General features: G+C 36.6%; 2 protein-coding genes across 3 annotated transcripts in view; both read left to right on the forward strand.

The window, feature by feature from the left end:
• The first annotated feature begins 1,360 nt into the window (after positions 1-1,360).
• Positions 1,361-5,411, forward strand: LOC129924632 (uncharacterized). Of its 2 annotated transcripts, none has more exons than XM_056020956.1 (2): positions 1,361-2,049; positions 2,860-5,411. In XM_056020956.1, exons 1-2 carry the CDS (start codon positions 1,516-1,518, stop codon positions 5,086-5,088), a joined length of 2,763 nt encoding a protein of 920 aa, XP_055876931.1. In that variant the 5' UTR covers positions 1,361-1,515; the 3' UTR covers positions 5,089-5,411. The 2 variants fall into 2 exon arrangements, with proteins under 2 accessions (XP_055876931.1, XP_055876923.1); XM_056020948.1 differs by having other exon boundaries at positions 1,363-2,118; positions 2,860-5,406.
• A 4,040-nt stretch (positions 5,412-9,451) lies between these two features.
• LOC106067361 (uncharacterized) overlaps positions 9,452-14,001 on the forward strand; it is a 6,295-nt gene continuing 1,745 nt past the window's right edge. The window contains exons 1-2 of the mRNA XM_056020962.1: positions 9,452-10,205; positions 11,702-14,001. The exon at positions 11,702-14,001 is cut by the window's right edge and continues 1,745 nt beyond it. Coding sequence (XP_055876937.1) covers positions 9,597-10,205; positions 11,702-13,978 — 2,886 coding nt within the window. The 5' untranslated portion in view covers positions 9,452-9,596 and the 3' untranslated portion in view covers positions 13,979-14,001. The remainder of the gene's footprint in view (positions 10,206-11,701) is intronic.

The raw sequence follows: 14,001 nt of genomic DNA on the forward strand, positions 1-14,001 counted from the left end.
ATGAATATGTTTATTTAATGCAATATGACCCAACGTGGAACTTATGAGTGTCACACCTATGCCTTTCCATTGTCTAAACAAGTCACAGAGGATGGAATTGTCATTGTTTGCTTACGACCTGTCACATCTTGTCTATAGTGTCACACTTGACAGCACATAATAGTGGCTGACCAGTAGTAGGTAAGATGTTCTATTATTTTTTAGGTCACATTGCAAAATAAGGCACACCCTGTTAGATAGTGTAGATTTGCATAAACGTGATGTTTGTAGAATCGACCATCAGTAACATAAACGACCTAGACAATTCTTTGTACGGTACTATTTAAGAAGCTATGTAGAGACGTCGCTAGACTTTACTCACGGTCGTTAATCGTAGGTGATTGTTTTAAGTAGCCTTTGTCACAAGTATTCTGTATTGGATTATTACAATTATTATTATTATTATGTTAAAAACGAACGAGTATTCATTCTCTGGCGAGTTTCATTAAAGAGAAACATATTTCATTGTAGTTCCTTTATCAGTGTCCACTGAGGAATTTTCTTGTGATGTGGCAGGTCTGCAGCAGTAGCGTCCTCTGATAGGCAACGAGAATCTTCTTATGAGTCCTAAGAGCCTTGAAGGTGTCTGTGACAAAAGAAATTATCCAATTAGGCAATTAATTACTGGTAATTAATAGTTATATTTGACAACCAACAAAGGAAATTAATCCTGCAGTATTCACATATACAGCCTTGAAGAGTTTCGTCCCCTTAGATAATTGAACATGTTATTTATCTCACGCGTATTTTCAGATCAAGTTGAAACTTTAAGCAATTATTTATTGTACCTAATAAAACCTGAATCAAATTCAAACATTAACCAATTAATCAATTAATTATTGGTGATTCATCACTTCGAATAAGGGAAATAGCTTCTACATGTTTTGAGATATATAGTTGTAAGTGCGAGGTTCTTAGATTAGCTTCGTTATTTTTGAACAAAGATTCTTCCTATTTTGTTTGTCTTTCTTTCTTCCTCTTTTGTTCTTTTCCCCTCTTCCCATTTAAAGACTCAAGAGACACACGCAGACTCTATGCGCCCATGTAACTATTCAATCAAAATGAGGCTACAACATGCACAACAAATGAAGTCACTTGCGAAAACACTTCTATTTTCGCTTCTGTTAAGTCAAACATGTCGCAGACATTCAATGATAACATCAAAGTGGCGCCGATCTCATATGACCAATGGGAGATCATCTATACTGAACAGATCATCCTAAGCGCATATCTCATGAAACATTTACACTGTCATTCATAGCAACCTTTACAACCACGCATTTTCGTATCCTATATAAGTAAGTCTTGTATTCCTATATATCCATACAGCGCTTTGTTTATAAACTATAAGAAAATGTTTTATGACTGATTTCTTATTATCCATTGTTTATGAGATGAGTCACAGGCGTTCTATGACCGTAGAAGGCTAACTGCTATAACATTGAATAAAGATTTCTCTTCATTAAGATAAATGCAATGTCTTTAAAAATGTCTCTCACATTTTTCAGAAGTTTGCATATGTTTCCACTATTCAGTTTATTGTCTGCGTGGACTGATCAGAATGACAACTACGAGTACCAGTGGAACAAGAGCGTGGCACACTTGGATTACTTTCTGTCCCTGTGCCCCAATGTGTGCTATGAGGAAGAGAAGATAACTCTTATTACTTTTGAAAGATGTTTTGACATTGATTGCTTCCCTTGCGATTGCCAAAAGCCACGGTGTTTGATTTACGGCACTTGCTGTCCGGAGGTGAGCTCTTTGCCTGGAAAAGATGACGGTGCTAATTCTAAAATTGCGGATTATTTTTCATTTCCGCTTCCAAGTGAAGCAAACGAAACGAATTACGAACAGACCAAATTAACGTGCAGTGAGAACCACAGGGGAATTCTACTTCTACGCTCTTGCCCAGACGATTTCACTGATCTGAGGGTGAGACAGTGGTGCGAGGAAGATCTGTTAGGTCAAGATCTGGAGTATGATAAAAACCTGATGGATGTACTCACAAAGGTCAGTGATCCGGTCACAGGGGTCACCTACTACAATAAATACTGCGCTGAGTGTAACAATGCTAGTTATGTAAGTATTGGTGTAAAAAACTATTTATAAAATATTATTTCAATGTAAGTACTGATACCTACTTCAGTAAATAAATTTGACAGGTTGTTGCATATTGTTGAGAAAGGAATTACTCGCTCATTGGCCAAACTTGGAAATATCTAGTTTGACCGTTATAATTTTTTAAAGTAAAAAAAAAAAAATTAAATTTGGATAGGGAAAGAGATATTTATTATTTATTTTGAACGGACTATATACGTCTTGGAGTTTAATACATTAATGATCAGAAAATTGTGCACATCTTCTTTTAAGTTTACATCTAAAGAGTTATCATTGGAATTGTATAAGGTCTAGTAGATCTATACATTCGTTTAACCAGGATTCTTTCTCGGAATGGGGTGGGTCCATTGTTTTATTAGTTATTAAGAGAAAAAAATCGCTCTATAAGTTATTTTTAAGTTAAAGTATTGTCTTTTTTAAACAAGTAGTTTAAATACTGTTCTTGTTAAAAGGTAGTTTTATGTTGCCTGATGTGAAAAAAAATTGCTTTCTTCATTTAAAAATCTTTAGCATCCTTGTATATATGTAAAATAAGCCACTTATTAACATATTTTAACATAAGACTAATACATATTTCCTAAACACTTTATATATTTAGTATTTATAGCGATAAGCTAGTGATGTAATATTCTGCATTCTCATGTCTTCATCAGTAATGTCATTGTATTTCTAATACCTTGAACGTTTCTCCTCCACATTTAGCTGGTTTCCTGGAGTGTAAAGATTGAGTGCTATCACTACCTCTATATCTACAAGTCCCTAGAACCTAACGAGCTCCTGAGACTGAGTTTGGATAATGCATCCACCTGCAATGTAAAAGACCATGTACCGGATGCTAACTCCAGCTACCTGACATGCGACAAAAGCAACAATTGGTTTGACAAAGTTATTGGAGTGTGCAATATAACAGGAAAGTGGACGCTGTATGATTCAGATGTTGAAAGGTTATGCTCTCAGATCGCTGGACATAGTTTTCGTGTGAGGAAACAAAGCCTGTCCTACTCAAATGTATTCTGCGCGATTTGCAATTCAGAGCAATATCCTTATCTAAAGAGTCATTGCTCATTTACTCTGCCTGGTATTATTTCTCATGAGTTACCACCATTTACAATATTATTGAACTTTTACGGGAAAATGTTATCCGAAGCGCCATCAAAAACAGAAATACAGTCCTGTTCAAAAGAAGAATGGCCAGGACCAGGGAATCGATGCTTTCTGATACACTGTGCTAAAGGGAAACAGCTTAGAAGTAAGCGATGCGTGACTGCCTTACAAGAAATACGTGGATTAGGATATAAAGCACGATTAGAATATACACTGAATTATAGCCAAGATGGCGTGCAACCATCGGAAATTACCTACAATGACATTTTTTATTTTTCTTCTAGTCTGTCACATTGGTTTAGTGTAAACATGTCAACTATTTTAGAAGAGTTGTGTTTAAGTTTGAATGTCAAATCGTTTATTCCAAACAAATATAGATCATTAGATGCTCAATATAGTCCGGATGTATATCTTCCTTCCTTTTTAGTATTAGAAGTATTTATAATTACACAGAAAGAAATCAGTAGAGATGAAGCAGAAAAATTGTGGCTGGAAATGCTGTATCAAACTAATATCACACTTTTAGTTGGAGAAAGGGTGATGACTCTAGAGTTCGTTAGTAATACTCTCTACAGATCCAAAGGCTTAAATTGCTCTTCAACAACTCACTATTGTATGTCTTTAGCTGACATCTGTGTTCCTACACCATATCAAGTCAGTAAAATGTGGTCCAGCAAGCAAGACTTTCTTTGGCTAGATGAGCTCTTGACCTGCCCATTTGTCCATTTTAACAAGACACGAGTTCAAGTGGAGACTTTGGTGTCAGCAGATACATCAACAAAATACATGGTAAGAATTGATTTAGACGATGCAGAGTTTAACTTCACTGATAAAGACGAGCTTAAGAAATTATCAGTAGAAGAAGATGGTGCTGTCAATGTTTGTGTGGACCTTCTGGACTCTAAACTTGAAGAGTTACAAGAAAAACTGCAAGCTGCTGAAGCAAGTGAATCTTTTCTATCTCTTTACGTCATCACGGTAATATGTCTGGGTGTGTCAATGGTGTGTCTCCTGATAACTGTAGTTACCTACATCAGCTTCAGGACACTCCGAAGTGTGGCTGGTATACACACTATGATTCTATCTGCCACGCTTCTTTTAGCTCAGGCTTTGCTGCTGACAATCTCTCACGTTCAAGCTCCAAGTATCATCTGTACAGTTCTTGGTGTTAGTACTCACTTCATGTGGCTCTGTATGTTTGCCTGGAGTTTGATCTGCTGCTTTCACATGTATACAATCTTTACTGCCAAAGTTAGAACTACCTGCAACACTAGTGACTCCCGCAAGCATCTAATCGTTAGGGTTCTATGTAGTTTTCTTTTACCAGCTGTAATAGTATCCATTGTAATACTTGTAGATTATTTCACTTCTGATGGCCAAAGAATGGGCTATGGAACTAGAACTTGCTATTTAAACTCTAAGGAACTCATTCTCTGCTCCGTGGCTGCTCCACTTGGTGCTGTGTTACTCAGCAATGTTTTCTTCTTTGTTTCTTCAGTGATGGAAATTTACAAAGTCAAAAAGCTTCAAAGTCCAGACATGTTTAAGAAAAGTGACCGCAGTGACCTTTATATTTACATCAAGCTTTCTACAATGACTGGAGTGTTCTGGCTACTGGCTCTCCTGGCCGAAGGATTGGACAATAATGTGTTGCGTTACATCTCTGTGGTAATGAATGGGTTACAAGGGATGTTTATATTCATGTCGTACGTCTGCAACAAAAGAGTTTGGACATTGTACAAGGAAATTTGGTCTTTGCGTCAACTGCTAGATCGCTCAGAGAAGGGAACTTTAAGTCAGTTAGCATCAGAAGTACAAGCACATTAAGAGAATTTGTCAACAGCTTAGGGATTGAGCAACTAGCATTAACTAAATTGTTTATTGCTTTCTGTCTGCACCCATGAAATGTCTTCAGTACAATACTCATATCAACTCTGTCTGGTAAAAAGTGTGTTATGTTATTTCTCCGACACCCACTCTTGGATCAAGCTGAAATTTCGCAAAATTATTTCTTTAAAAGAACCAATAAAAAAATAAATTAGTTAATTAACTATCGTTAGTTAATTATTTTGTTTTGGAATTTTGAAAAAGGGAAAAAAATTGTACTTTACTGAAATAATGGAAAAGATGAATTAGTCCCCTTAAAATCCTTTTAAAAACCGATTACAGTAAAAATTCACACAGATATCCTTTTCTTTCTTCCCACCACTCCCCTCCCCCCCCCCCCCCCAACAAGCCCAGACAAAAGATAGGATCATAGCGTTGTGAGAAACTGATAGGATGATAGCGTAGTGAGAAAGTGATAGGATCATAGCGTAGTGAGAAAGTGATAGGATCATAGCGTAGTGAGAAAGTGATAGGATCATAGCGTAGTGAGAAAGCGTAAAGCATGCAATAGCGCTAAACAAAAACAATTGGTAAAAAGATTTCTAATCGCACAGATTTATCGTTTTTGGTCTAGATCTATTATAAATTTCATCACATGACTGATCCAAACTAATTGATACACTTACACTTCGAATAAGTTTGTTATTTTTAAGTATTTTAAAAATGTTTTTATTGTGTAATTGTAATAGTATTGTATATAAAGCTAATAGGAATGTCCAAAGTTCAAACAGACCTAATGACAATAAAAAAATGTTTTGTAAAATGTTTTATCATGTTTTGGATGTTCTTTCAGAGTTGAAAATAATCTATCTCTCGCGGTACGACGGGGGAAGGCAGTGGGCAGGGTATGAACCCGGGACCACCGAGACGACCAAACGACACTCTATGGAGGTGTTTCTAGTTTGAATACATTGTGTCACTGAACACAGATAAAGATAATATCAAAGATTATGTTTGCACTCTTCTATCAAAGCTCTGGTCAGTTTAATTGTAAGAAAATAGCAAAGCTATGTCGTATGCCTGGAATGTGTTACAAGACAATATTTAGCCAGATAACCTAAGGCAGGGGTTCTCAACCTGTGGGTCGCGACCCTCTTGGGGGTCGATTGACCATTTGCCAGGGGTCGCTTAAGACCATCGAAAATATGGATTGTTATTGTCTACTCTTCTATTGCTGTATGTGTGTGTGTGGGGGGGGGGGTCGCGGCAGAGTGGGGGATTGTAAAAAGGGGTCGCCGAGCTTAAAAGGTTGAGAACCGCTGCTCTTATAGGCAGAGGCGTAGTGAGGTGGGGCATGGGGGGGGGGCACAATACACCAGACGCAACCCTCAGAGAGGCGCCAAAAAATATAATTTATTGCAGATATTTTAGTTAGGTAATACATTCTAAGGTTATTTATATTCTATTATTATTAAATACGTTTAATTTATAAGCATATATTTTTATGTGATGTTCATGGGGGCTGGAAGGGGCGCACGTTTTGTTCACTACGCCTAAACTAAACTTGTAGATGCATTGATAAGTTGTTAGCTTATTTTCTACGATACCTTCGGCACATTTCCACGGATATAACTCATTTAAAAACCCTGATGTCAATCGTTGTTTAAAAATAAAGTAAAATCGTTTATATTATTTCTTATTTAAGGATCTAATATTGTCTAGTACAACGAATGAAGAAAAGTGTTGTTTTTTATTTTATACGGCATTTCAATTAAAGGATTTTTTAAAAAGCCTCATGTCTTGAAACAGACACTTTAATCACTATAAGAAATTCTGCTAATACAGAAACACAACAAATGTATCTTTACAACAAAGATTTCTTAGAGTATTTAATGTTTCCAGTAAGGGAATTTTCAACACAATTAGCACAAATACAATACAAAAATAAGTACAAATTATTAAAAAATCCCATAGCCCTCGACACCAAAATCAGACTGATTCGCTTCCAAGTCATGACCACTTTCTTATATGCTTGCGAGTCTTGGAGACTGACTGAAAAGCTAGAGAGCAGATTCCTAGTGATGGAATTGAGATGCCACAGAAGGATCCTAGGAATCACATTTAAAGACCGCACTACAAACAAAGAGATTAGAGACACGGTTATTATTCTTTTGTATTATGTCTTTATCTGTAAGTCTGTCAATAAGAACTCCAATAATAATACGTGTACAGAAACACTCAAGCAATGTTCAGATCAATATATACTCTTCAGACACAGTTTAGACATATTAAACTACTTCCTGGTCCAAACCTCCAGCAGGAGGACGGGTATGGCATCTGGCAAGGTTTGAACCCGGGACTATTGAGACGACTGAATTATAGTCCAGAGCGCACACCGCACGACCAGGTAGCCATACAAATTTGAACTTGTTACCAAGCAGGAGTCACATTGAAGAAAACGATGACAGTCTCCAATTGAAATGATAAGACTTCGAACTTTGTTTTTAATGCAAACATTTTTTAACAAACAATTTTTCTTTAATTGTATACATAATTACATACATAATGTACATCCCACTTCTCTGCACGAATATTAACTCTTTCTCTACTAATTGACGATACCATTGTTTATTTGACTTCCTTAAATTAAATTGATGTTTGATTTTATAAACTTGACTTTGTGTTATATAAAAAGAGCATGCATTTCCCTTTATTTCTATACCAAATAAAACATTTTCTGGTAACAAACAACAAAGCTATTGAAGCTTCATCAGAACAGGGGAGTGAAGTAGTAACGAGCAAAAAGAAGAATTCCTTCGAAACGTGGAAAAATAATTACGGTGAGAAAGAGTTAAAACGTACTTAGTGTCTGCCCAGTTAATTATGTGAATTTCGTTTCTGAGTGGTAAAGCACTTGGCTTTTGAACCGATGGCTCCTGGGTTCGAATCCTGGTAAAGACTGGGATTTTTTAATTTCGCTATCTTTAGGGCGCCTCTGTGACCACCTAGCTCTAATGGGTACCTGACATTAGTTTATAAAAAGTAATTGCAATTAGTCGTAGTGCTGGCCACATGACACCCCCGTTAACCGTGGGCCACAGAAACAGATGGCCTTAGCATCGTCAGCCCTTTAGATTGCAGGGTTTGAAAGGGTTAAATACCACTTTGGCAAATAACATTTGAGCATTAGAGGAATCCAACGAATAGCAAGAGGAAAACTAGATCAGGAGTATGGAGTTTTCGAGGAGCCTCGTAAGATTTGTAATTCTAGGGAGATGCATGTCGACAAATTCTTTCCCGCTGTTACTTTGGATTAATCATCATCATCATCATCAAACTCCATTTGAGTAAGGGCTTGAGAGGCTCAAACCCTCTCTTGCAAAAGCCCTGGACAGAAACCCTGCTGTCTTGCGTAGTGCATAAATGTCGCCATACAGGTCGAGAATTTTGGGTTTCCCAGACCTGTCGAGACGGAGATCAGCAAGTCAGGGGGAGATCAGCAAGTCAGGGGGAGATCAGCAAGTCAGGGGGAGATCAGCAAGTCAGGGGCAGCAAAACAGAAATTAATTAATAAATTTGTCTATCCTTGGCCAAATTTTCCACAGGGCGACTGGGTGTGGAGTTAGGCAGGGTTCTCTATTTCTCTCACCTTCTCTCTCTCTCTTTCTATCTTTCTCTCTCTCTCATAAATTATCTGCAGTGCTGGATTTAAGGGCGGGCAGGTTGGACTACTGTCGGGAGCCTCCACAAGAAAGAGGCCTCCACAAGAAAGGGGCCTCCACAAAAGAGATAAAATGTAAAATATGCAAATTAATTATTGCTTAAAAAGAAAATGAGATAACATTTACAAGTGCTCGATTTCTTTCTTCTAAAATATGGCATGCATTTAGATATAAGTATTAGCATGCAGTTAGATATAAGTATTAGCATGCAGTTAGATATAAGTATTAGTATGCAGTTAGATCTAAGTATTAGTATTCAGTTAGATATAAGTATTAATACCCATATGTTTTATCTTTATTTCAGCTTTCGAAAAAATGTAGGTACGTCCACAAACATCCTACCTCTGCATACTAAAATCCGGCCCTGATTATCTGAGCCTCTCTTTCTGCCCCTAAACTCTCAATCTCCTAGAAAGAAAGCAATACTGAATGTTTTCAAGTATGTACCCCAATGAACCATGTATATAAAGTTTTGAGAAGCATCATTGCATGGCCAATGTTTTTATATTCACATATTTGATTTAATCGGTATCACTGAATTCTCATGGTGCCATAAACAGGTAGACGATTCGGACATAACTTACTGTCCGCGCATTTTGTGCGGACCCGTCATCCAAAGTAAATCACATAAAAGATTCATGTGGTCATTTGTGGCAACCTTTAGACCTACGCAGCTCTCTGCTATATAAAATCGTTTTGGTTCTGGAAATGTTATTTGTTTCATCTCTGTGACAGACTAGTTTTATAATTATTTCCTTGAAATTTAATGTAAGATCATAGAAGATAATGGCGATTAAAATTTCGGCCAGATTTTTCAGAAGTTTTGACGTTTTAACATTAATTTGTTTTAAGTTTGTGATAGCGGATGAACATTTTAATTACGAGTTTCAGTGGAATAAAAACATTTCACATATCGATTACTTCCTGAATCTATGTCCCCACGTTTGTTACCAGGAAGAGAGAATTACTCTTGTTAATTTTGAAAGATGTTCTGACATTGATTGCTTCCCTTGCGATTGCCAAAAACCAAGGTGTTTGGTTTACGGTACTTGTTGTCCAGAAGTTAAGTCTCTGCCTTGGAATGATGGCAACTCTGATTCGAAAACTGTCGATCTTTCCTCGTTGTTGCTGCCACGTGAAGGGGAGCTGACAAATAAATTGACTAAATTAACGTGCAGCGGTTATGATGAAAGAATGTACACATTTCTGCTTCTACGCTCTTGCCCAGACGATTACTCCGATCTGAGGGTGAGACAGTTGTGCGAGGAAGATCTGTTAGGTCAAGATCTGGAGTATGATAAAAACCTGATGGATGTACTCACAAAGGTCAGTGATCCAGTCACCGGGGTCACCTACTACAACAGATATTGCGCCGAATGTAACAATGCTACGAATGTAAGTAAACATGTACATGTCTGCTGCAAAAAGAAAAAGAAAAGTTTAAAAATTTAGAAAGTCTTCAGGAGAGGAGACTCAAAAGTAAAGTAGCAATCATACATAAAACACTGAACCATAATCTTCAAATACAAAAACAAAATTTAATAAAATACTCAGAAAGACACAAAGATGAAGGCACATTCCTTGTTCCATATGCTAGGACTAATTTGTACAAATACTCCTTCTTCCCTAGTGCTATTAGAGCATGGAATGGGTTGCCTGAGCTAGCCAGGAAAACCAGTGACTTGGCAGAATGTAGGTCATTGGTTAATATGAATGATTAAATGCATAACGCGTAGGACGTAATCATCTTATTTTTTGGAGTAACGTCTGTATTATATAAGAAGCTAAGATAAGATAATCAATTGAAAAGTATTTCTACTTCATTTCGGTGCAAAATTAAAAGGAACATGAATATTTGTTAGGTCGGCATGATTTTATTTAGAAAACAAAAACATTATTACCGCATCTTAACTTTTATAAATTACGAACAGCTTTAACTGCAATGTATGTTAAAATTATAGATTTTTTTGTGTACATTTAGTTTGCAGTATTAATTATTTCAATTTGTTTTCTAGACATTTATATGTGACCTACTTAATATGTTTAGCATTTAACATGACTATAGGTTCCACACTAAATGGCACTATGTACCAAGATTGAAGAAAAAATGACAAATTTTAAATGATTTAAAGATTTCGAACTATTAAAAAATGATTTCAAAATGACGCTCATGGCGAATTGAATATTATTAGATCTCCAATGGTCTACAACTATATCCATATCCACAGTGTATACATGATCTATATAACACTGTGTATTTGCACACTCTACTAAATAAATCATTGATTGAAATAATTGTAGTAATAAATATTATTAGTTATAGATTTTTTTTTCTTTTACAAATAATTGTAAACCTCCTAGATTTATTTATTTGTGACACCCCACACTGGTCCAATAGACTAAGTGTACGTATTGTTGACACTTTTAAAAAAAAGTGTTTTATAAATTTAAAAACTTGATTAGTTCTTAATTATTTCCCCTATTTTTTTAGCGATTATGAGAGATTTTAAATTACGTTGACCAAAAAAAAAAGTTATTTGGAAGATGACTTCTGCCAACTAAATAATACACATTTCTTAGTTTTGCAAGCAAAAGAGCTTAGAAATTTGATTCTTCAGTGCTGAAAATAAAAAAAAAAACAACAACATATAAGCAAAAAAAAATGATTGTATGATTTTAAAAATAATTTGATAATCAATACTGACGTCTGCTGCACACCGGATTCACCAGAAAAAAGGATGCTATTTATAGATTAGTCTCCATGAATCAAATTCTCTAATTTAACAGTGTTGAAGTTATAACTTTGAAAACTAATGAATAAAACAAATATGCTAGCGTATAAGGTCTATTAAAATTGTTAACACTATTCATTTCATTTCCTTCAAACATAGGTGATGCCATGGAAGATCAAGATAGACTGCTTTCATTATCTTCATTCCTATAAAGCCCTGAGCCTGAACGATCTCGTAAGACTGAGTTTAGAGCACACCTCCACCTGTCAGATAAAAGATGTAATTCAGGATTTCAATTCAAACTACTCCACTTGCGGCGCTCTGAACAGCTGGTTTTATTCGGTTATTAATCAGTGCAATGTGACCAGTCAGTGGACAACGTACGAGCCAGATATAGAAAAGTTATGCTCCCAGTTCACTGGACAAAGTTTTAAAGTTAAGAAACAAAATATGTACTTCGCTAATGTATTCTGTGCGATATGCAATTCGGAACAATATACTTCTCTCAAGAATAATTGCTGGTCTGTCACGGACAATTCTTCGCTATCCAATGATAGCGAGTCCTATCAACCTGGTTTTGTTATGATCCCGCCGTTCACAATATTACTAAACTTCCATCAAGAGTCGCGGTTAGCTGTACTTTTTAAAGCAGCTGTGCAGAGTTGTTTAAGGGATGAGTGGTCTGGACCGGGCAATCAATGCTTCCAGATGAAGTGTGCTGATGGTAAGCTGCTGAAAAGGGGAAAATGTGTAACAGCCCTGAAAGAGATTCGTGGATTGGGGTATCAAACTAGATTGGAATATACAATCAATAAAACTGAAGTTAGCATGCAAGTATCTGGTGTTCATTACAAGATATTGTCTCACTTAAACATTAGTCTATCTGAATGGTTTGACAGAACTCTGTTTGAAATTTTTGAAGAGTTATCTTTCAGATTTAGCATGAAATCCTTTGGTCTTAGCAATGATAGCAGGGATAGTTCTTTGGATGTTCAGAATGAGAAATACGTCATTTATCCCGTACTTTTGACCATAGATGTCTACATCATTTCACCAAAAGACATTCTGAGAGATGACGTGGAGAGAACGCTGGCGGAGAAATTATTTCAAAACAATATCACACTTTTAGTAGGCGACACTATACTGACTCTGGAATACTATAAAAATCCTCAACAAGAGCCAAATAGTTTGAGCTGCAATGAAACTATCGACGATTGTACTAACGAGATTTATATACCTGGACCATTTCCAACAAATGAAATGTGGTACAGCAAGCAAGACTTTCTTTGGCTAAACAAGCTCTTGACCTGCCCCTTTGTTCATTTCAACAAATCTAGAGTTCACGTGGAGGGGTTTGGGTTTGCGAATGCATCATTAAAATTCGTTATAAAAATTGATTTAGAAGATGCAGTGTTTGTCTTTAAGGAAAAGGACGAGCTCAAGAAGTTATCAGTGGAAGAAGATGGTGCTGTCAATGTTTGTGTGGACCTTCTGGACTCTAAACTTGAAGAGTTACAAGAGAAACTGCAAGCTGCTGAAGCAAGTGAATCTTTTCTATCTCTGTATGTCATCACGGTCATATGTCTCGGTGTGTCAATGGTGTGTCTCCTGATGACTGTAGTTACCTACATCAGCTTCAGGACACTCCGAAGTGTGGCTGGTATACACACTATGATTCTATCTGCCACGCTTCTTTTAGCTCAGGCTTTGCTGCTGACAATCTCTCACGTTCAAGCTCCAAGTATCATCTGTACAGTTCTTGGTGTTAGTACTCACTTCATGTGGCTCTGTATGTTTGCCTGGAGTTTTATCTGCTGCTTTCACATGTATACAATCTTTACTGCCAAAGTTAGAACTACCTGCAACACTAGTGACTCCCGCAAGCATCTAATCGTTAGGGTTCTATGTAGTTTTCTTTTACCAGCTGTAATAGTATCCATTGTAATACTTGTAGATTATTTCACTTCTGATGGCCAAAGAATGGGCTATGGAACTAGAACTTGCTATTTAAACTCTAAGGAACTCATTCTCTGCTCTGTGGCTGCTCCACTTGGTGCTGTGTTACTCAGCAATGTTTTCTTCTTTGTTTCTTCAGTGCTGGAAATTTACAAAGTCAAAAAACTTCAAAGTCCAGACATGTTTAAGAAAAGTGACCGCAGTAACCTTTACATTTACATGAAACTTTCTACAATGACTGGAGTGTTCTGGCTACTGTCTCTCCTGGCCGAAGGATTGGACAATAATGTGTTGCGTTACATCTCTGTGGTAATGAATGGGTTACAAGGGATGTTTATATTCATGTCTTACGTCTGCAACAAAAGAGTTTGGACATTGTACAAGGAAATTTGGTCTCTGCGTCAACTGCTAGATCGCTCAGAGAAAGGAACTTTAAGTCAGCTAGCATCAGAAGTACAAGTACAGAGAAAGGAACTTTAAATTAATTAGCGTCATACGTACAA

The sequence above is a fragment of the Biomphalaria glabrata genome, chromosome 1 (assembly GCF_947242115.1).
Source record: "Biomphalaria glabrata chromosome 1, xgBioGlab47.1, whole genome shotgun sequence".
NCBI lineage: Eukaryota > Metazoa > Mollusca > Gastropoda > Planorbidae > Biomphalaria > Biomphalaria glabrata.

What these genes read in the sequence shown, in the direction of transcription:
- LOC129924632 (XM_056020948.1), top strand. Translation starts at nt 1,516, where the DNA reads ATGTCTTTAAAAATGTCTCTCACATTTTTCAGAAGTTTGCATATGTTT. An exon ending in AGTGTAACAATGCTAGTTAT is followed by an intron (nt 2,119 to 2,859) that starts GTAAGTATTGGT and finishes CTCCACATTTAG; the next exon opens with CTGGTTTCCTGGAGTGTAAA.